Below are 23961 nucleotides of genomic sequence, written 5' to 3'. Positions count from 1 at the left end.
CATGCCTCTGTGCGGCACTCATGTTTGCAGCTGTGAAGAGAAAGGGCAACTATTTACCATAGGAAATGCATTGTGTGGAATAGCACAATGGGTCAATTGGAAATTACTTTTACTGTAGTTGTAGCAGCTCATATCACCATATAGATCATTGAAAGTCTCAGAGGAAGTACATGGGAAGCCTGCATACAAAGGGCATCTCACACATAGCATATACAATTATCTACATGATGGGTGACATCAGCCTAAACTTCTTATCATAAAAATTACTAATCAGCTGACATTATGGCTGCACCTCCTCCACCTATTGCTTGGACTCCATATGTCAGTGTATGCGATAACAATCACAACCCTCAATATCTGCGATTTGTAATTGGATTTGCTAGTATAGTACTCATGTGCCATAACCAAGTGTGTACACTAGGTTCAAAACAAAGTTTCAAATGGTCACAAGTATGTGTAACATACTGGTTGCTACAGTCCTAGGTACCCTATTCCCAAACACATGGCTGACTTTGAGGGGGGGGGGGGAAGAACATCCAACAATCCCATAATCAATGCACACCCAGGAGTGTATAGAAAGCTCAACATGTTTTTGCCTCCACACACACACACACCACCAGTGAAGGGCTAGCAACAAATCGGAGTCAGCTAAACCTTGTCCTATCCAAGGTCCACACATGTCAAAATGTACTGACTTAGGCCAACATCACATACTACCAGTGAGGCATATTTTTCTACAGACACAGAGGAGCAAGAACACCCATGATCATGAGTAGCATGTACACCTAGGCCGGTGCACTGTAGTCCCACACACTTCTAGTACAACTTGTGGAATGCCCCCGGAAGATTCAACCTACAGTGTACTCAGTCCATCGTTAACTAGGGAAGCAGCAGATTTCAGACAAGCCATTTGCAGAAGCTGTCTGGGAGGATGTCAGTCTGAAATGCAGACTCAGTCCGAGACAAGTCCCAGAGCAACTCCTACATTAACTAGTGTATTCCACATGACTCACCCCATTCCCCATAGCGGGCCCTACAGGAATGGCCTACAGACCCAAAATCAGACAAATGGATAAGCATAGGTCAACTCAAAATGAAGTGATAACTGAAATCCCAATAATGGAACAATACTAATGAATGGGCAGCGCATCAAACCTTGCAATCTGTTGAACACACAGTAGTCCAACATGCATCACCAGCAAACATTAAAAATACCACACATGCAACACTCACTGTAGGTGTCGGGGTCCTCAAAATGAGCCACCTCTCCCACTGTGTACGGTGCAGGTCCACCTGTAAAGCATGGAAGGAAGAATGTACTCAGAATCCGTGCACTGACGAACAATTGCAATTACAAAGACAATGTGAGAATATGACATGAGTAATGAAACCCTTTCACACATGCTCATACTGCATGGAATTATTCAGGCGCAACATTTACATCGGATGAGTCTCCTGCTACAGTTACACACCCTACTACACACATGCAGTGGCCTGGACAGTCATGTGATGGCAAAGATGCACCTCCATTAGTATGCAGCAACAATATAGGGGTGCATTCATCTCATCATGTGCATCCAAGAGAGACATCCAAAAGCTGGTTACTTGAGGACTACCTGACCTCTCAAACTCAAACAGCCTATGCGGTCATGACACATATGTGACTGATAGGTACATGGTACAGAGGGCCAGGTACTTTGGCAATACCTCATGTTGTTACATTTCCATACATTGATGTGTCCAAACAATAGTGATTGGCACCAAACATAGATGTTTGTACCCTAGTCCATACCTTTGGACTGCAATCCCTATTCTGATTTGGGCCCAAGTGTCAATAAATACCAGTCTAAAATGTTAGCTGAGGGCACCTGAGTCCTTAACAAATATGGTTCATGCTCAGATCAGGCATGTAACAATTAGATGTGAAGGAGCACATTTATCACGACAAGGCATGGCACTTCCAAGAACATTTTCCCTACACACCAACCAGACACACATGTGACATATGTGTGGACAACATTGCTAACTACAATTGACGTGAAGGCAGCACTCATTTTCAGCATCATGTAGGGTTTACAAATGTCAGTCTAGCTATGGCGTCTACATATGTAGGTATGATGTTTCAACATCCATTTTTCACTGGCTATTGTGACCTGTAGAGTCCTAATTGCGTCATCAATGTGCCGCTTGTCTGACACAAAGGCGGCACTACATTACATTCTGCTACAGGCAACCGGTATGTGTAGAAAACATGAGCTACCTGACTGCTAGCATTTGTCTTCCTTCACATTGTGCATCAATTACCCAGTAGGTTTCCCTAGCATTACACACAGTCAGCTACTTATCTGGCAGATTGGGTAACAATCATCACATGTCACCACACAACTTTAAATTGTGCACATGTAATTGATCTGTACTCACCAACATGGCCACCAATCCTGATTCCCAGGTGGTCCAGCAGATCTTGCTCCCTGGATATCAGATCAGCCCAGCGGTGCTTCAATTGATGGTCATTCCTTTGGCTACCATATAGACGCACCAAGTGATGGCGCACCTTCCCCCACAGGACTTTACGGGCCTCCGTGTGATACCCCTGTATCACCCTACCCCCACCCTCCAGCATGAGTGGGAGGAAATGGCAAACAAGCCATATAAACACCCCCCCAATTCCTCCTCACCCATCCTGGAAAGCCGTGGCCTACCAGACATGTCAGCACTGACAAAGAGGAAAAAGTTGTAGAAAAAGGAAAAGGGGGAAATGGGGAAAGGTAGAGTGGTGAAATACAAAGTAAACTTAAGAAGAAGAGCCCAACTATCCCCTATATTACAGTACCCACAACAGACTCCCACAGACAATAAATAAAACACTGGACTTGACAAAATAATACAACACAGACTCAGACAGTATTCAACAACAAGACAATGATGACAAAAGCACAATTGAGATGGTACACTGGACACAAAAGCACTAATACACAGGACAACACTTTGCACACAGCCACACAGTCTAGAATAATCTGAGACTGCAAAGTGAAAGTGAAAGTACACCCACTGTACAGATTCCGTAAACAGGATATCCTATTACATCACATCCTGCATAAAATAGCCGCCGTTTTCTTTCCGCTATGCGTCATTTCTTCACGCAAACAGCTTGTGCGTCATATTTTTTGACGCATAGGAGTGCAAATAATGCAGAGTCAAAACATTTTTCATCATTGGTAGATTATATTTGTTTGAGGCATATTTTACAGTGCTAGAGTTGAAAAATAAGCCGCTGGAAAATATGATATCTAATTATGAAAAATATTTTTGACTCTGCATTATCTGCACTCCTGTGCGTCAAAAATGATGACGCACAAGGTGTATGCGTGGAAATATGACGCATAATGGAAAAAAATGGAGGCCATGTTATGCAGGATATTATGATATCTATTTTTGAAATTAATTTTTGACTCTGCATTATCTGCACTCCTGTGTGTCAAAAATTATGACGCACAAGGTGTATGCATGGAAATATGACACAGAATGGAAAAAAATGGAGGCCATGTTATGCAGGATATTATGATATCTATTTTTGAAATTAATTTTTGACTCTGCATTATCTGCACACCCGGGGCGTCAAAAATTATGACGCACAAGTTGTATGCGTGGAAATATGACGCATTATGACAAATATGTCTTTCATTTGTCAAATTGAGAAATTAATTTTGTCATGACCAAACGGTGCTAAGTGATACACATTTGGGGTTAGCTATAGCAAATGTCCCTTATAGGATGTATAGAAGGTATTCATAGTGCAATGGTAATGATTGGCCAGAATGGATATTACTCATAATTGTACACATATGTAGGTAATTGCTGATTGCTATTTTCAAAATATGAATTGGATACCAGGATGTATTCCTTAGCAAAAATGTGTCCACATTTATCAAGCTAATCAAAATTATATAAAGGCCAATTAGGTTGTGCAATTGTCGCCTAAACCTTTTTCGGGGGTAACCATGTCCTATTTACAAGTTAATGTATCTAAAATGTGTTTTACGTTTGACATGTAGGGCACACATGCGCCTTATGCACGTGTGTGCTTCACATGTGCATAAAAAATGTATATTTGGGGGGCAGCAGAGGTGGACTTAGGCCCCCAGCACCCTAGGGTTTGCTCTTCCAGACTTGCTAATTTATCCAAGGGTTTCCCAAATTCAGTAATGCTAAACCTTCAGCAGCAGGCCCATGGAAGCAAATAGGGTATGATTCACTGTTTGCTATTCTGTAATCCCATTTGCCCATTTTACGTTTGCCCTATTGATTCTTTGGAGAATTCTGACATACCATTTTGCATTGATTTTTTTGCAAAATCTCAACGTTCCTTATGTCATCATAGCAAATAGGTTGTTGATGTATGTGGCCCTTTATGCATTACCTGGTTTAGAGACATGTTTCATTCTTCCTGCTAGGTTACAACTGGGACACTACTGTGATCGGCTGCTTGCAACCATTTTGTTGATTGGATGGTACATGTACATGTGTGTGGTCCAATATTGATCCAGTATCAACTGTCAGGGTGTATGTTGTCACTGTAACGTCCAGGTCTCCTCATGAGTTAGTGGCAGCTAATCTTGTTTCTATTGGGTATCGTTTGTAGCAAAATTTGAGAAAAGCCATTGAGGACATGTTCACCTACACATGGATGGTCCCACCCTGTCACTGAAGACGTGTAATGAGACTTTCAACTGGGCAACCTTGGTGTGCTGAGTGAGAGAATGTCTCAGGTGTCTGGATCCGGCATGTGTCATTGCAACATTTGTACTCCAGTTGGCCTCTGTGGATGGTAATGTATCAGGAAACATCATAGCCTCTGTGCAGAAGTAAATGGCTGGTATTCAGCATACACAACTCATCTTTATTATTTGAACAACGTTACTCAGCGTGTGAACAGTCAGGGTCCTCATATGTGTTGACTTTTCATGGACATTATCTGAGGTTGCTGGTTTGGATGGAGGCCACTTAAACCATCAAACACTATGGTCCAGGTCCACTGTCACACTTTGTAGTTTAGGCATTAATGAGGGCCAGACAACGGAAGGGCCAAGATTTAGCTATTCAAGGGCACTGTCACAAATCTGATACAAATAACAGTAAGATGATGCAATACTATGTATTTGAGTTTACATTGATGAGGCTAATGACAAATTAGTGTCTGAGGTACAAGAGGTTTTGGACAGCACATATGGTCCATAGGTGGACCCCAGGTATCTTTAGAGTGGCCCACGGACAGGTGCCAGTCAGACTGACAGGATGCTGGGTCAATCAGGAGCAAGTTCTTTCAGTAATTACATGATCAGTGTTCTGACTAGGACTGGTCAGAGGGAGCAGTAGACAGTTGACATGTCACACTGTGTATGTCCTGTGTTGTTTTGAAGGTGACACATGAACCCTGATAAAGTGTTCTACGGCAACATTAGTAGCAATGCTTAATGATGTAATAGCTCAAATGCCAACATCTATGCTGTAGGAGGCATCAGCAGGGACGGGGCATGTACATTTGGGTGGTGTGCATGGAGGGGATTACTGGTGTGGCCTCCATCAGTGTCTCACTAGTCCTGTCAGATGAGATTTGCTGAAAATTAGCCTACAGTACCTTTCACAGAAGAATCAATCTACAGGTGATTTCAGGCCTTAAAAACTCCAAGCCAGTGTATTATATGAGCTGAGCTCCATGCTGTGAGATGGTACTATGACAATTGTAGGCATAGGAAAGGGTGTGGCACACTGGATGACTCTTGTGAGTGTGTATGTGTAGATGAGGGAATCTCATTGTACACAAATCAGCATTCCAGGGACCTCTTCAGACAGGTTGGGTGTGACCAGCCGCAAGTGTGTGTAAAGTTTTTAGAAAAGGGCTTGACACGTAGATGGGATGTAATGTGCTGGATGCTTGTCATAGGTGTAGCACTTGTGCTATGTTTGTTCTGCTTATGTGTAACTCTAGTGACAGATAGTCATTGCAAAGATAGTAAGTAGTTGGAATTACTGTTGCCAAGAGTCTAGTACTACATTCCTGTTCCTGAAGCATTAGCATGTGAACTGCCTGATGTATGAGGCCTATTTTCCCCTAGTTTAGTGATGGTGTTTTAGTTGTGTGCCATCTGCTGCGATGATCCATGTTTACTACATGTATGTGTGTCATATGTGTTGTCCTCAGCTATTGCCCTTCAAAGGTGAACTGTACAGGATGTCTGTCATTTACATTGTGTGTGTATGTGACCATTGTATGGTGGCCATTACATTTGTAGTGTATATTTTTGTGTCATGATTGTTATATCATTATTGCTCAATGAGACGACATTCTTCTTCAGATATTTCAAGCTAAAGGTGGGCAGAAATGAATAGGCCAAACCATAATGTGGTGTTTGTTATCAGTGTTTATTTACAATAGTGCATTAAGTGGTGATGGTGATTATTCTGCAAAGAAATTATTTGCAATCTGTTGGCGCCTACGCACTCCAGCAGCCGTGTTTGGTTGTTCCCCCTCCTGTTGCAGGCCAGCATCCTCCTCTTCTTCGTCTTCAGGCATGTATGGGTCTGGTTCGAGGAGGGGAATGTTCCTTTTTACACAAATGTTGTGCAATATTGCACATGTGAGTATGATCCTACAGACCATCTCGGGTGAATATAGTAGGCTACCGCCAGTGATGTAGAGGCAGCGGAACCTTGACTTGAGGATGCCAAAGGTCCGCTCGACAATGCTGCGTGTCCTCTTATGGGCGTCATTGTATGCCCGCTCTGCAGCAGTACTCGGGTTCCCAAATGGTGTCATTAGCCATGGCTGGATGCCATACCCCTGATCAGCTGAAAGAAAAACACAGAATGGGATCATGTTGATGTAGCTGGCACTATTGAAAAGACCTTTAATGGCAGTAGTTGTCTTGTGTTGTCTGTGACTCTTTTGTGTACTAATGTGACATCCTATACTTGTTGGCTATACCATCTGCATTGTGTTGTTTCCTTGGCTGAGCAAGTGTTTGTCTGCTAACCGTTTGTCAGCAGTATGTTTTGCGATTTGCAGTACAGTGTGCCCTCCCTAGCATTGTGACTTGTGATACAGGTGGCCGTGTGTCTTCACTGAGGGTGAGATGATAGTTCCATGCACAGTTAAAACTGAAAGTGTTGTTAACACGTTCACATCAAAGTACCCTGGACATCCCATACCTTTAGACTTAGGCAGTGTATTAATGTAAAGGTCATTGGGACACTTACAATTTGCAAGGTGACATTTAGGCAACCACACTCATTAATGTCTTCACATTCGGCTGTACACTTATTTCCGATGTGTGACAGGTTCAATGGTGAGTTAAGAAACATGGCTAGTGATGTCAGGACCTCAGTGTGTTCCTGTCTAGATGTTGCTGTTGTGGTGTATGTGTTGTGTGTCCTAGTGGGTTGCTGTGCAGTGTGTATATAAGTAGGTTTTTGTACTTACCAACAAGTAGTCCATTGCCATATCGTCCATCCTGGAAGTGTTGGTTGATGGTAGAGTGACGGAAGATGAATGAGTCATGTACACTCCCAGGATATTTAGCCACGATGTTGGTGATCAATCCCTGGTGATCGACTATGGCCTGCACGTTGATTGAATGTGTGTGCTTCCTGTTGCGGTAGAGGTGTTCAGTTGCAGCAGGTGGCACAAGGCGTACATGTGTGCAGTCGATTGCACCAAGGACGTGTGGGAAGCCACTGATTGCGTAGAACCCCTGTTTAGTTTCCTGCTGCTTCTGCAGTGTGTTAGGGAAGCAGATGTGGCGGGGTGTCAGGCGAATGATGGCATCCAGTACTTTGGGCAGAAATGCGGAGAATGATGGTTGTGATATTCCACCAACCAGGGCACCAGTTGTTTGAAATGAGCCACTTGCCAGCATGTGAAATACGGCAAGCAGCTTTGTTTCTGTTGGTATGGTGTGGGGTGTCACCAAAGTGGGGGCCAACTGCTGTTCAATGTTGCGCAGCAGCTGCTGGATGGCCTGCCAGTTCAACCAGTACCTCTGGATGATGTCATGTTCTCTGAGGCCCTGAAAGGTTGTTCTTGGGCGGAATATCCTCTCCTGCCTTCTGCGCTGCCTTTGGGGTCCCTGCTGGTGTTGTTGTAGCTGCTGTTGTTGCTGCTGGGCTCTGCATCTGCGTGCACGCTGGATAAGAATCACCTCCATGTCTCCCTGTTGCTGCTCTGCTCCTCTGCTGCTCTGCTTCTCTGCTGTTTGTTCTGTGTGTTCTGATTAAATACAGGTGTGTTTGCCCCATTTTAACGCCTGCCCTGACCCAGGCGTTAAATTTTGACGCACATCGGGCTGTGAGTAATTTTTTTGCTCCTCCTCCCGGCCGAGAGTCATTTTTGCCCGGAAGCATAAATACGACGCACGGCCGTTTGCGCCGTTTTTTGGACGGGAACGCCTACACTGCATATCATTAATGCAGGGCGGGTTGCCACATCCAAGAAATGACGCACACGGTGGAATTTTGTCGTCCGCGGGCTCAGGCATCAGAGTTTAAATATGGGGCAACGTTTGCGCTGATTGTGCGTCAAATTTTTTGACACAAAATCGGCGCAAACAGAGTATAAATATGCCCCTTTTTTTTTATGACAATATGCCAAAAGTATCTCAGTGAGTACCCTCAGTATGAGGTTAAGTTATATACACAAGTTATACGTACACAAACGAAAATTATGCAAGTAATAGCAAAAGGAAGTAATGCAAGCAGTGTAAAGTTACAATAGATTGCAATAGGAACACATAGGTATGGGGCAACACAAACCATATACTCCTAAAGTGGAATGCGAACCATGAATGGACCCCAAACCTATGTGAGCTTGTAGAGGGTCGCTGGGACTGTAAGAAAACAGTGAGGGTTAGAAAAATAGCCCACCCCAAGACCCTGAAAGGTAGGTGTAAAGTGCACCTACAACCCCCAGAGAGCACAGAAGTCGTGATAGGGGGATTCTGCAAGGAAAACCAACACCAGCAATGCAACAACAGTGGTTTCTGGACCTGAGTACCTGTAAGACAAGGGAACCAAGTCCAAGAGTCACGACAGTGTTGAGAGTGGGCAGATGCCCAGGAAATGCCAGCTGAGGGTGCAAGGAAGCTGCCACCGGATGGAAGAAGCTTTGTGTTCTGCAAGAACGAAGAGGACTAGGAACTTCCCCTTTGGAGGATAGATGTCCCACTTCGTGAAGAAGCTTGCAGAGGTGTTCCCACTCAGAAAGACCGCAAACAAGCCTTGCTAGCTGCAAGGGTCGCAGTTAGGGTTTTTGGATGCTGCTGTGGCCCAGGAGGGACCAGGATGTCGCCACTTGGATGAGGAGACAGAGGGGGCGCCCAGCAAATTAGGGAGCCATGACAGCAGCAGGCATCACCCGCAGAAGTACCAGAACAGGCACTTGGAAGAAGAGTGAACCAGAGTCCATGCAAAGTCACAAAAGGGAGTCCCACTACGCCGGAGGACAACTCAGAAGGTTGTACACTGCAGGTTAGAGTGTCGGGGAGGCAGGCTTGGCTGTGCATGAAGAAAATCCTGGAAGACTGCACAGGAGCCGGAGCAGCTGCAAATCACGCGGTACCGAGCAATGCAGTCTAGCGTGGGGAGGCATGGACTAACCTCCACCAATCGTGGACTGAAGAGTCACTGTACTGTGTGAGTCACTTGGACAGAGTTGCTGAGTTCCAGGGACCCCGCTCGTCGTGCTGAGAGGGGACCCAGAGGACCGGTGATGCAGTCTTTTGTTGCCTGTGGTTGCAGGGGGAAGATTCCGTCGACCCACAGGAGATTTCTTCAGAGCTCCTGGTACAAGAAGGAGGCAGGCTACCCCCAGAGCATGCACCACCTGGAAACAGTCAAGAAAGCTGGCAGGATGAAGCGATACAAGGTTGCTAGTAGTCGTCTGGCTACGTTGTTGCGGTTTTGCAGGCGTCCTGAGCAGTCAGCGGTCGTTCCTTTGGCAGAAGGTGAAGAGGGAGATGCAGAGGAACTCTGGTGAGCTCTTGCATTCGTTATCTGAAGAATTCCCCAACGCAGAGACCCTAAATAGCCAGAAAAGGAGGTTTGGCTACCTAGGAAGGAGGATTGGCTACTAACAGAAGTAAGAGCCTATCAGAAGGAGTCTCTGACGTCACCTGCTGGCACTGGCCACTCAGAGCAGTCCGGTGTGCCAGCAACACCTCTGAATCCAAGATGGCAGAGGTCTGGGGCACACTGGAGGAGCTCTGGGCACCTCCCAGGGGAGGTGTAGGTCAGGGAAGTGGTCACTCCCCTTTCCTTTGTCCAGTTTCGCGCCAGAGCAGGGCTGGGGGATCCCTGAAACGGTGTAGACTGGCTTATGCAGAGATGGGCACCATCTGTGCCCATCAAAGCATTTCCAGAGGCTGGGGAAGGCTACTCCTCCCCAGCCTTCACACCTATTTCCAAAGGGAGAGCGTGTTACACCCTCTCTCAGAGGAAACCCTTTGTTCTGCCTCCCTGGGCCAGGGCTGCCTGGACCCCAGGGGGGGCAGAAACCTGTCTGAGGGGTTGGCAGCAGCAGCAGCTGCAGTGGAGACCCCAGAAAGGCAGTTTGGCAGTACCCGAGTTCTATGCTAGATACCCAGGGGATCATGGAATTGTCTCCCCAATACCAGATTGGCATTGGGGTGACAATTCCATGATCTTAGACATGTTACATGGCCATGTTCGGAGTTACCAATGTGATGCTATACATAGGTAGTGACCTATGAATAGTGCACGCGTGTAATGGTGTCCCCTCACTCTCAAAGTCCGTGGAATTTGCCCTGAACAATGTGGGGGCACCTTGGCTAGTGCCAGGGTGCACACACACTAAGTAACTTTGCACCCAACCTTGATCAGGTGAAGTTTAGACATGTAGGTGACTTATAAGTTACTTAAGTGCAGTGGTAAATATCTGTGAAATAACGTGGACGTTATTTCACTCAGGCTGCAGTGGCAGGCCTGTGTAAGAATTGTCAGATCTCCCTATGGGTGGCAAAAGAAATGCTGCAGCCCATAGGGATCTCCTGGAACCCCAATACCCTGGGAACCTCAGTACCATAAACTAGGGAATTATATGGGTGTACCAGTATGCCAATGTGAATTGGTGAAATTGGTCACTAGACTGTTAGTGACAATTTGGAAAGCAGAGAGAGCATAACCACTGACGTTCTGGTTAGCAGAGCCTCAGTGAGACAGTTAGTCATCACACAGGGAACACATACAGGGGACATACTTATGAACACTGGGGCCCTGCCTGGCAGGGTCCCAGTGACACATAGACTAAAACAACATATATACAGTGAAATATGGGGGTAACATGCCAGGCAAGATGGTACTTTCCTACACAACCCCCCCCCCAAAAGAAGGACAAAAAGACTAGCCATGACCTGATGAGTCTTCATTGTCTAAGTGGAAATATCTGGAGAGTCCATCTGCATTGGAGTGGGTACTCCGAGGTCTATGTTCCACTGTATAGTCCATCCCCTGTAGAGATATGGACCACCTCAAAAATTTATGATTTTCACCTTTCATTTCTTTTAGCCAAAGTAGAGGTTTGTTATCTGTCTGAACAATGAAGTGAGTGCCAAACAGGTATGGCCTCAACTTCTTCAGTGCCCAGACCACAGCAAAGGCCTCCCTCTCAATGGCAGACCAACGCTTTTCTTTAGGGGTCAACCTTCTGCTGATGAAAGCAACTGGTTGATCCTGGCCCTCAGAATTAAGTTGTGATAAGACTGCCCCTACCCCTAATTCAGATGCATCAGTTTGAACAATAAATTTCTTGGAGTAACATGGGCTTTTTAGGACAGGTGCAGTACACATGGCCTGTTTGAGCTCCTCAAAAGCTTTCTGACAGCTTGCTGTCCACTATAACTTTTTAGGCATCTTCTTGCTAGTGAGATAATTAAGTGGGGCTGCAATGGAGCCATAGTTTTTAATGAATCTCCTGTAATACCCAGTGAGGCCTAGGAAGGCTCTCACCTGGGTCTGAGTTGTAGGGGGAACCCAATCCATGATTGTCTGGATTTTCCCCTGAAGTGGTGCAATCTGTTCTCCACCTACCAGGTGTCCCAGATAAACCACCTTTCCCTGCCCTATCTGGCACTTTGAGGCCTTGATAGTGAGGCCTGCCTTTTGCAGGGCATCCAAAACTTTCCACAGGTGGACCAGGTGATCATCCCAGGTGGAGCTAAAGACAGCTTCATAATCTAGATATGCTGCACTAAAAGCCTCCAACCCTTGCAGGACAATATTCACCAACCTCTGAAAAGTGGCAGGTGCATTTTTCAACCAAAAGGACATCACTGTAAATTGGTAGTGCCCTCCTATAGTTGAAAATGCAGTTTTAGGTTTAGCATCCTCTGCCAATTTGATCTGCCAATACCCTGCAGTCAAATCAAAGGTGCTTAGATACATGGCAGATGCCAGTGTATCTATGAGCCCATCTGCCCTGGGTATAGGGTGAGCATCTGTTTTTGTTACCTGGTTGAGACCTCTGTAATCTACATAAAACCTCATCTCCCTTTTTCCATCTTTTGAGTGAGGCTTTGGTACAAGCACCACAGGAGAGGCCCATGGGCTTTCAGAATGTTCAGTCACTCCTAGGTCAATCATTTTCTGAACTTCTTGCTTAATGCAGTCCCTGACATGGTCAGGCTGCCTATAGATTTTACTTTAGACAGGCATGCTGTCTCCGGTATCAATTGTGTGTTCAACCCAAGATGTGGTGCCTGGCACAGTTGAAAAGAGTTCAGAAAACTGTCCAATGAGGTTTATGCAGTTGTCTTTCTGTTCTGCAGTCAGACAATCTGCTAAAACTACTCCCTCCACTAAAGCATCATCCTCAGTGGAGGAGAAGAGATCAGGGAGAGGGTCACTCTCTTCTTCCTGTCCTTCATCTGTTGCCATGAGCAGGGTGAGATCAGCCCTGTCATAGTAGGGTTTTAGGCGGTTGACATGAATCACCCTAAGGGGATTCCTGTCGGTGCCCAGGTCAACCAAGTAGGTGACCTCGCCCTTCTTTTCAACAATTAGATGGGGTCCGCTCCATTTGTCTTGGAGTGCTCTTGGGGCCACAGGCTCCAATACCCACACCTTCTGTCCTGGTTGGTACTGAATCAGAACAGCCTTCTGGTCATGCCATTGCGTTTGGAGCTCTTGGCTGGCCTGAAGGTTTTTACTGACCTTTTTCATGTACTCAGCCATTCTGGATCTTAGGCCAAGTACATAGTCCACTATGTCCTGTTTGGGAGCTTTTAAAGGTTGTTCCCAACCCTCCTTCAGAAGTGTTAGTGGACCTCTTACAGGGTGCCCAAATAGGAGTTCAAAAGGGCTGAAGCCCACTCTTTTCTGAGGTACCTACCTTTAGTCAAAAATGAGGCAAGGTAACAGGACATCCCATCTCCTCCGTAGTTTTTCAGGGAGTCCCATTATCATTCCTTTGAGAGTTTTATTAAACCTCTCTACCAGTCCATTTGTTTGTGGATAATAAGGTGTGGTGAATTTGTATGTTACACCACATTCCTTTCACATAGCTTTCAAGTATGCAGACATAAAGTTGCTACTCCTGTCTGATACAACCTCTTTTGGAAAACCCACCCAGGAAAAGATTCCCAGGAGGGCTTTTGCCACTGCAGGTGCTGTAGAGGTACTTAGAGGAAGTGCTTCAGGATATCTTGTGGCATGGTCAACAACCACCAAGATGAACCTATTGCCTGAAGCAGTAGGAGGGTCATGGGGGCCAACTATGTCAACCCCTACCCTTTCAAAGGGGACACCTACCACAGGTAGTGAAATAAGGGGAGCCTTTGGTGTGCCACCAGTTTTGCCACTGGCTTGGCAGGTCACACAAGACTTACAAAAATATTTTGTGTCCTCTGACATCCTGGGCCAGTGAAATAGGGGGACAAGCCTTTCCCATGTTTTGATCTGACCCAAATGCCCAACCAAAGGAATGTCATGTGCAAGAGTTAGGAGGAACTCTCTGTACTGCAGGGGAATGACCAATCTCCTGGCTGCTCCAGGTTTTGGGTCCCTTGCCTCTGTGTATAAGAGGTTGTCCTCCCAGTAAATTCTATGTGAGTAACTGACATCCCCATTTTGCTGCTTGACAGCTTGCTGTCTGAGACCCTCTAGTGTGGGACAGGATTGCTGTGCCACACTCAGCTCTTCCCTGGCAGGTCCCCCTCTACCCAAAAGCTCAGCAGCGTCTGCTGCCAGCTCATCTGGTGAAGGTTCTGCACAGGGAGGAAATTCTTCTTCCTCAGAAGGAGAATCATCTGTAGAGGGAGGGATAGTGGGTAGGGATTTACCTTTGCTACCCCTAGCTTTAGGGAGCACTTGGTCCATTGTTCCAGGATCCAAGTTGCCCTGTCCTTTTTGCTTTTTGGCCTGAGCCCTTGTCAAAGCAAAAATATGCCCAGGAATGCCCAGCATTGCTGCATGAGCCTCCAACTCCAATTCTGCCCAAGCTGATGTCTCTAAATCATTTCCTAGTAGACAGTCTAGAGGTAAATCTGAGGCAACCACAACTTTCTTTGGACCAGTAAACCCCCCCCCCACAGTTGAGATTCACAACAGCCATGGGGTGGCTAAGAGTGTTGTTATGATCGTCTGTCACTTGGTACTGGTGATCAAGTAGGTGTTGTTCAGGGTGTACCAGTTTCTCTATTACCATGGTAACACTGGCACCTGTGTCCCTGTAGGCCTGAACCTCAACACCATTTATTAGGGGAAGTTGCTTGTACTTATCCATATTAAGGGGACAAGCAACCAAGGTGGCCAAATCAATGGCACCTTGTAGGAGGCTGGACTGGCTTGTAGTGAGTACCAAGGGGTACTTGCACCTTGCACCAGGCCCAGTTATCCCTTATTAGTGTATAGGGTTTCTAGCAGCTTAGGCTGATAGATAATGGTAGCTTAGCAGAGCAGCTTAGGCTGAACTAGGAGACGTGTGAAGCTACTACAGTACCACTTAGTGTCATATGCACAATATCATAAGAAAACACAATACACAGTTATACTAAAAATAAAGGTACTTTATTTTCATGACAATATGCCAAAGTATCTTAGAGTGTACCCTCAGTGAGAGGATAGGAAATATACACAAGATATATATACATAATAGCAAAAATATGCAGTATAGTCTTAGAAAACAGTGCAAACAATGTATAGTCACAATAGGATGCAATGGGGAAACATAGGGATAGGGGCAACACAAACCATATACTCCAAAAGTGGAATGCGAACCACGGATGGACCCCAAACCTATGTGACCTTGTAGAGGGTCGCTGGGACTATTAGAAAATAGTGAGAGTTAGAAAAATAACCCTCCCCAAGACCCTGAAAAGTGAGTGCAAAGTGCACTAAAGTTCCCCTAAGGACAAAGAAGTCGTGTTAGAGGAATAATGCAGGAAAGACACAAACCAACAATGCAACAACGCTGGATTTCCAATCTGGGGTACCTGTGGAACAAGGGGACCAAGTCCAAAAGTCACAAGCAAGTCGGAGATGGGCATATGCCCAGGAAATGCCAGCTGTGGATGCAAAGAAGCTTCTACTGGACAGAAGAAGCTGAGGTTTCTTCAGGAACGAAAAAGGCTAGAGACTTCCCCTTTGGTGGACCGATCCCCCTTGCCGTGGAGAGTTGTGCAGAAGTGTTTTCCTGCCGAAAGGACGCCAACAAGCCTTGCTAGCTGCAAATTATGTGGTTAACGTTTTTGGACGCTGCTGAGACCCAGGAGGGACCACGAGGTGGCAAATTGGACTAGGTGGTAGAGGGGACGTCGAGCAAGACAAGGAGCCCTCTTAGCAGCAGGTAGCACCCAGAGAAGTGCCAGAAACAGGCACTACGAGGATGCGTGAAACAGTGCTCACCTGAAGTTACACAAAGGAGTCCCACGTCGCCGGAGACCAACTTAGAAAGTCGTGCAATGCAGGTTAGAGTGCCGTGGACCCAGGCTCGGCTGTGCACAAAGGATTTCCGCCGGAAGTGCACAGGGGCCGGAGTAGCTGCAAAAGTCGCGGTTCCCAGCAATGCAGTCTAGCGAGGTGAGGCAAGGACTTACCTCCTCCAAACTTGGACTGAAGAGTCACTGGACTGTGGGGGCCACTTGGAGAGAGTTGCTGGATTCGAGGGACCTCGCTCGTCGTGCTGAGAGGAGACCCAAGGGACCGGTAATGCAGCTTTTTGGTGCCTGCGGTTGCAGGGGGAAGATTCCGTCGACCCACGGGAGATTTCTTCGGAGCTTCTAGTGCAGAGAGGAGGCAGACTACCCCCACAGCATGCACCACCAGGAAAACAGTTGAGAAGGCGGCAGGATCAGCGTTACGGAGTTGCAGTAGTCGTCTTTGCTACTATGTTGCAGTTTTGCAGGCTTCCAGCGCGGTCAGCAGTCGATTCCTTGGTAGAAGGTGAAGAGAGAGATGCAGAGAAACTCGGCTGAGCTCTTGCATTCGTTATCTAAAGTTTCCCCAGTGACAGAGACCCTAAATAGCCAGAAAAGAGGGTTTGGCTACCTAGGAGAGAGGATAGGCTAGCAACACCTGAAGGAGCCTATCACAAGGAGTCTCTGACGTCACCTGGTGGCACTGGCCACTCAGAGCAGTCTAGTGTGCCAGCAGCACCTCTGTTTCCAAGATGGCAGAGGTCTGGAGCACACTGGAGGAGCTCTGGACACCTCACAGGGGAGGTGCAGGTCAGGGGAGTGGTCACTCCCCTTTCCTTTGTCCAGTTTCGCGCCAGAACAGGGCTAAGGGGTCCCCTGAACCGGTGTAGACTGGCTTGTGCAGAATTGGGCACATCTGTGCACATGAAAGCATTTCCAGAGGCTGGGGGAGGCTACTCCTCCCCTGCCTCTACATCATTTTCCAAAGGGTGTGGGTGTAACACCCTCTCTCAGAGGAAGTCCTTTGTTCTGCCATCCTGGGACAAGCCTGGCTTGACCCCAGGGGGGCAGAAACCTGTCTGAGGGGTTGGCAGCAGCTGCAGTGAAACCCCAGGAAAGGCAGTTTGGCAGTACCAGGGTCTGTGCTACAGACCACTGGGATCATGGGATTGTGCCAACTATGCCAGGATGGCATAGAGGGGGCAATTCCATGATCATAGACATGTTACATGGCCATATTCGGAGTTACCATTGTGAAGCTACATATAGGTAGTGACCTATATGTAGTGCACGCGTGTAATGGTGTCCCCGCACTCACAAAGTCTGGGGAATTGGCCCTGAACAATGTTGGGGCACCTTGGCTAGTGCCAGGGTGCCCTCACACTAAGTAACTCTGCACCTAACCTTTACCAGGTAAAGGTTAGACATATAGGTGACTTATAAGTTACTTAAGTGCAGTGTAAAATGGCTGTGAAATAACGTGGATGTTATTTCACTCAGGCTGCAGTGGCAGGCCTGTGTAAGAATTGTCAGAGCTCCCTATGGGTGGCAAAAGAAATGCTGCAGCCCATAGGGATCTCCTGGAACCCCAATACCCTGGGTACCTCAGTACCATATACTAGGGAATTATAAGGGTGTTCCAGTAAGCCAATGTAAATTGATAAAATTGGTCACTAGCCTGTTAGTGACAATTTGAAAGAAATGAGAGAGCATAACCACTGAGGTTCTGGATAGCAGAGCCTCAGTGAGACAGTTAGGCACCACACAGGGAACACATACATACAGGCCACAAACGTATGAGCACTGGGGTCCTGGCTAGCAGGGTCCCAGTGACACATAACAAACATACTGAAAACATAGGGTTTTCACTATGAGCACTGGGCCCTGGCTAGCAGGATCCCAGTGAGACAGTGAAAATACCCTGACATACACTCGCAAACAGGCCAAAAGTGGGGGTAATAAGGGTAGAAAGAGGCTACTTTCTCACACACCTTCAGAGACAGCCTCTGTGATCTCCCTAACAAGACCAACCCCAACTAAATTACCAAAAGTGAGCCCAGCTACTCCCTTGGATTGGCTATTAGTAGGGTTGCTCCCACCACCACTGCTATTTCTAGGGGCACTAGAGTTTGCAGTAGGGGTTGTGGTAGTGGGAGGTTTGGTGTTTTTCTTTGGACAACTGCATCAGTTGTCCAATGGCCTTTTACTTTACTTAAATAACACCAGGGCTTTTTTACGTTTTTTTTTTTTTTGTCCTCATTCAGCCCCGCATTATGAGCCACCTCTTGATTCGTACAACCTTCTCACCCTCTAAATAAGAGAGGGACCCTAACCAGGGGGTGTACCATTATATCTCTCGGTTCGCCTAAGCAAACCAGCAGGAGTGGCAAGCGGTGAATAATTATTGGACGAAAAACAACAAACCAATTTCAAATAGTCTCAAAACAGCCAGTTCTCAAAAAGAAAAAATTTCAAACCACTCCCCCACATTTTAATAAAGGCAACCAAAGTTCTGCATTTCTCTTAGTACCCCGCGTATTCAAGTCCATGTTCGAAGTGCGGAGAACTGCATTAAGCCAATCCATATAACTCGGGGGGTGGTGCTCCTTCATCCAATTTTTGCAAATTTCATTCCTGCCCAACACAATTACATAAAACTAAAATTTACGATTAACATTATTCACCCTACTCCATATACCCTCTTCCTGTAGCTGCCCGAATATAATCAACGGGAGTGATACAGTAATTTTCCAGCCTAACATAGATGATATTGCCCCAAAAACTTCCTCCCAAAACAACCGAATAACAGGGCAATCCCAAAACATATGGATATCCGTTGCTGCTACCCCACCACATTTCAAACATTTAATCACTTCTCCATTCTTAAACTTAGAAAGTTTTGCCGGCGAGATATAAGCTCTATGTAAAGTATAAAGATGGTTTTTACTTAATGGGACTGGCTTCACTACTTCGTAAAGAGTCAAAAACGACTTCTTCCACCATATCCCAACCTTATCACCAGACACGGTCTTGCCCCATAGATTGGTCGGTAGGGTAAAATTCCCATCAAGGGTTTCTAATATTTCCCAATACCAAACCGCCAACTTCTTTACAGGGGCAGAGACCGCGAATTCTAGAAAAGAATCCGCCAATGAACTTACCACACCCAGACCCACCTTAATTTCTTTTTCCCACTCTCTTATCTGTAAATACTTTAACCTAGACAGGGATCCACCCGTTATCCCTACCAACTCTTCCCATAAAAGTAAAGTACCCTCTCGAGAGAGTTCACCCCAACTTTCCACCCCTGCCCTTTTGAATGGTAGTGCTAAAATATCTTTACAGCACTCTGGGGTGCCCGGGGAGTCCCAAATAGGCGCATGATAACTGTAGTAATGAGTACCAAGAAGTTGTCTCAGCTGATACCAACTCCTTGCCAGTCCTTGCAGCACTTTCAATGTAACTTTTTTGAAACATTTAGGGTCACAGAATTTAAAATGAAAATGCCTTGAGGCCCCTTTTAAGGATGAAACCATTGCCTTATACATTCCGCCCACTGCTGAACCATCTGGGCATACAAACAGCATCCTTCAGTTCTTGAATAAGAAAGCCCAAGCATAATATGCCAAATCTAGTAAAGCCAATCCTCCCTTTCCCCTTCTTCTGCATAATTTCTTCCAAGATATCCTTGGCCCCTTTGAACTCCAAACAAAACTACTTATCACCTGCTGCATTTTGTCCAGGTATCCTTTATGCATTGCCAGAGGAATTGCTGTAAACACAAAATTCCATTTAGGCAGAATGAACATCTTAACTAAATGTATCCTCCCGAGAATCGTCAAAGGGAGATATGCCCATTTTTGTAGCATAGCTTTACACTCAACTAACAGTTTTCGTGCATTCCTCTCCACTAAATCCTTAAGATTATGGGTCACTAAAATGCCTAAATACTGTATTTCCTGCTTACTTGGTATTGACCCTACTTCCAGTGCATAGTTTCTGTTTTTCCCACATTAATCCGGTTACCTGATATCCTTCCAAATTGTTCAGCCAGTTCTTTAACTATACTAAAGGCCAATGGCAAGTTAATAGTATATATCAGCAGATCATCTGCATATAAAGAGATTTTTTTTCCTAACCATTGCAACAAAAGGGAGGGATGAGGAGATTTTGCCTGATTTTTCTGGCAAATGGTTCAATGTACAAATTAAACAATACAGGGGACAAGGGACAACCCTGCCTAGTACCTTGTAATGGGACCCGTAGGTTTCCCATTCACCAAAATCTTAGCAAAAGGTGCTGTATAAATCTGGTCGATAACCCCACAAAACTTTGATCCTAAGTTGGCCCGCCTCAACATTGATTTAAAAAAATTCCAGTTTACTTGATCAAAAGCTTTCATTGCATCTAAGATAATAATTGCCAATGGTGCCCCAAAAGTTGTAGCCATATCTATTGCCCCAATCAACTCAAAAGTGAACTCATGCAAATATCTACCTTTGGAAAAACCTTTTTGATCTGGGTGCACCAAGTTATTAACTATCTTACTCAGCCTATCCGCTAAGATTTTAGCTAATAATTTATAATCGCAGCTCAACAATGATATAGCCCTATAAGAAGCACATTTCGCAGGATTTTTATCAGGTTTCAAAATTAATGAAATAACCGCCTCATTCCACGAAAGAGGAATGTCATTGCCATGTTCCAAAATCCCCCCAAGCAGCTCTGTCAGAACGGGGATTATTGAATCCCCTAATACCTTATATATCTCCAATGGGATACCATCCGGACCCGGAGCAGTCCCAGACTTACTACTCTTCAGAATTCACCTAATTTCCTCTGATGTAAATTGGGGCATTCAGCGCTTCCCTCTCCTGCGATGATATACCTAAAGATATATCGGACCCCATCCAATCCGTTACCATACCTTCACCCACCTCTAACTCCTCTGAATCCAATTGTGTAAAAAAAAATTGAAAAGCCGATTCTATTGCCGCATCATCCGTTCTTCTTTCTCCTCACTGCTCTATTTCAACCTCCTTGATATAGTTCCTAACACGATCTGCTTTGCCTTTCGAGGCTAACAACTTCCCAGCATTTTCCCCATATTCAAAATGTGCCAATTTGCTTGCCTCCCATTTCCTTTGAATTCTTCCCTGTAATACCTTCTCCAACTGTCTTCTCAACCCATCCAAGCTAGCCCTCAAAGCCTCTGTCTCACCTGATTCTATTATTTCGACTTTATACTTTCGCATTTCCTGCTCTATCAAATTAATCTCATTTCTGAACACTTTACGTTTCTGGATAGAGCTACTCGTAATCTCCCCTCGAATAACCGCTTTAAATGTATCCCATACAACTGATATTGGGGCGGATCCCATATTTACACTGAAAAAGAATTCTGATTCCTTACGCAACTTTGCCAGCACCTCCTGGTCCAGTAATAAATAACGATCAATCGTCCACCAATTACTAAGACTTCTCTGCGGGAATCTCATATCCAACACAACCGCAGAATGGTCCGATAAGTGAGAGGGCAGATGCACTATGTTCTTCACATCCTCTCTCAGACGTAAATCTAATAAAAAGTAATCAATTCGAGAGGCATGCCTATATTTCTTATTAAAAAACAAAAAATCCCTGCTATTCCCCACCCTTTGTCTCCAAATATCGCACAAACCAAATTCCTTCATCATCCTCCTTAAATATTGTTGCGATTTAGGCGTGCCTCGCGACTTACAATTATGCCTATCCAGCTCATTATCTACCACGCCATTAAAATCACCCATCAGGATAACTGGGTCCGAGAATTCAAGAAGCTGAGAAAAAAGACGCCTTAAAGGTTCTATGTCATCGCAATTGGGGCCATAGTACCCTGCTAAAACCAGATTATGACCACCAAATTGTACTTTAACTATCACCCACCGCCAAGCTGTATCTGATCTTACCTCCAGAATTGCAACATTTCCCTGTTGTGATTGTTTGACTAAAATCTCCACATCTTTAGTATGATAGTTGTGCTCTGTACATGTAAACGTTTGAACCCACCTCAACTTTTGAATTATGCTAATACACTCCGCCTTTGTTAAATGCGTTTCCTGCAAGACTAAGATTTGCGCAGTTGAATCATGCAAATACTGTAATATTCGCTCCCTTCTCCCTCTCACCCTCAGGCCATTAACGTTCCCAGAAAGAATGTTCTTCGCCCCCTGGCTTCTCTCCCTACTAGCTATCTTTCAAATCTTACAAAACAAATAACCGGGTTGAACGAGGCACTACTTTTTTCTTTTTTTCCACTCTCCCCCCCACCCTACTCTGCCCTTTCCCTCCCCTACCCCCCATGCCCCACCCGTGGAGAACCCCCCCCAGCTAAGGACCATATTGGTCCAAGATTTTAGAACGCCCCGCGCTCCTGGGGAATTTAAACTTAGAAAACCACTAAAACAACATTAGTTTACGATCTGCCCCGCTTTAACTACTTCCAATAATTCATCCGCCTCACTTATATCTCTGATATTATACATTTTGTTGTTGTACATGACCCGGAAAAAGGCTGGAAATTTCAACTGAGCCGAGATCCCCAGAGACTTAAAAATCTCCAAACGTTTCCCAAGCTCCCACTGCCTGTCCATAGTAACCCTAGATAAATCAGACCTAATCTCAAAAACATCATTCACTTTTAAAGATTTTTGTTTCAATGCACTAGATAAGATCTTTTCTTTCATCTGATATGTCAAAAAATGTATCAACATTTTTCGAGGTCTACTACTGTTCATCCGCATCTTGAAAGGGTCCCGATGAACTCTCTGGGGGGGAGAACATGAAGGGCTGTGGCGTCCGAGCAGCACGCTGGGGCGCTTCCGGTTCCGGTTCCTGGGGGGGCATGGCAGGACGGGGCTGCCAATCAGACCATGGTGACAGGCACACGGATGTGCGCACTGTGATTTTTTGGCCCGGAGGCAGGCTGGAGGGCAGTGGGGGCTGTCTGGTGGTGCGGGGCCGCGCTGGAGCTGCGCTGGGCGCGGAAAGGAGCAGCGCGTATTCCCCTTCGGGGGAATAGCGGCAGCAGCAGCTACATTAGCGGCTCTACTAGCGAAGTCACAGAGAAGGCAAGGCAAGGAGCACAACCTAAGGAGACATTGGAGAAGGGGACCAGGAAAAAAACGGTGATGCAGAGTGAGGGGGGGATGGTGATACCCCCTTTCCCCCTTTCTTTTTAACAAGAGTGGAGGGGACTGACCAGCTTCAGGTGGACAAATTTGATGTGACATCAGTTGATAAGGGTGATAAGGGGGGTTTAGGCAAAAAAAGGTCTAAATCCAAATCTGGTGAAGGAGGAAGGATTGTTGTGAGGAAGGTGGGGGAAAGTAAGCTTAAGGGGAGAGATAAGTTGACTCCCTCCCTAAGGACTTTTTTTAAGGTAAGACCGGAAGTAATCAAGCTTACCCCCGGTCAGGCTAGAGCGGTAATGGAGGTTACCACCTTGCAGTCGGAGGATGCTTTTGGTGGGGGCAGGGGGGTGGACAATAGTATGGTTGCGCCATCCAAAGCAATTGGTGGAAGCAAAGAAGGAGCAGGGATGGAGAAGTCTTTCCCCCCACCATTGTTAGGGAAGGAACAGATGGCCCCATTTCAAGTTCAGAGCCCAACCGTAGTGGCCTTAGAGGCACAAGATCCTTTGCCTAGGGCGGTGGTCGAGGAATCCGCTCAAGCCGTTCCTGCCCCCTCGCTTTCTCTGAGCTCCCTGCTGGAGGCATTGATTTTATCCATTTATGAGGATGTAAAGAAAGGTTTTGCGAACTCAGAAGTAAATCAAGGGGAGATAAGAGAGGTTTGTGCAATTTTAGAAAGAAAAATTGATTGTGTGATGGAGAGAACTCAGGCTCTTGAAGAAGCTATGGGTGGCATGAAGGAGGAATTGGCTCAACATAAGGGTGAGATTGATGCATTGAAGGGAAGCGAGCAGGCATTAAAAAATAGGATTGAGCAATTGGAAAATTACTCAAGAAGAAACAATTTAAAACTTTTGAAAGTGCCT

At 45.8% G+C, this 23961-nt stretch overlaps 1 protein-coding gene across 1 annotated transcript in view; it reads right to left on the bottom strand.

Annotated features, from left to right (window-relative positions):
* Positions 1-22705, bottom strand: part of LOC138257269 (vomeronasal type-2 receptor 26-like) — a 57942-nt gene extending 35237 nt beyond the window's left edge. The window contains exon 1 of the mRNA XM_069205895.1: positions 22382-22705. Coding sequence (XP_069061996.1) covers positions 22382-22705 — 324 coding nt within the window. The remainder of the gene's footprint in view (positions 1-22381) is intronic.
* Positions 22706-23961: the final 1256 nt, after the last annotated feature.

This window comes from Pleurodeles waltl, chromosome 1_2 (genome assembly GCF_031143425.1).
Source record: "Pleurodeles waltl isolate 20211129_DDA chromosome 1_2, aPleWal1.hap1.20221129, whole genome shotgun sequence".
In the NCBI taxonomy this organism is placed as follows: domain Eukaryota; kingdom Metazoa; phylum Chordata; class Amphibia; order Caudata; family Salamandridae; genus Pleurodeles; species Pleurodeles waltl.
Note: the sequence above shows the minus strand (reverse complement) of the source record. Positions and strands in the feature narration are given on the sequence as shown.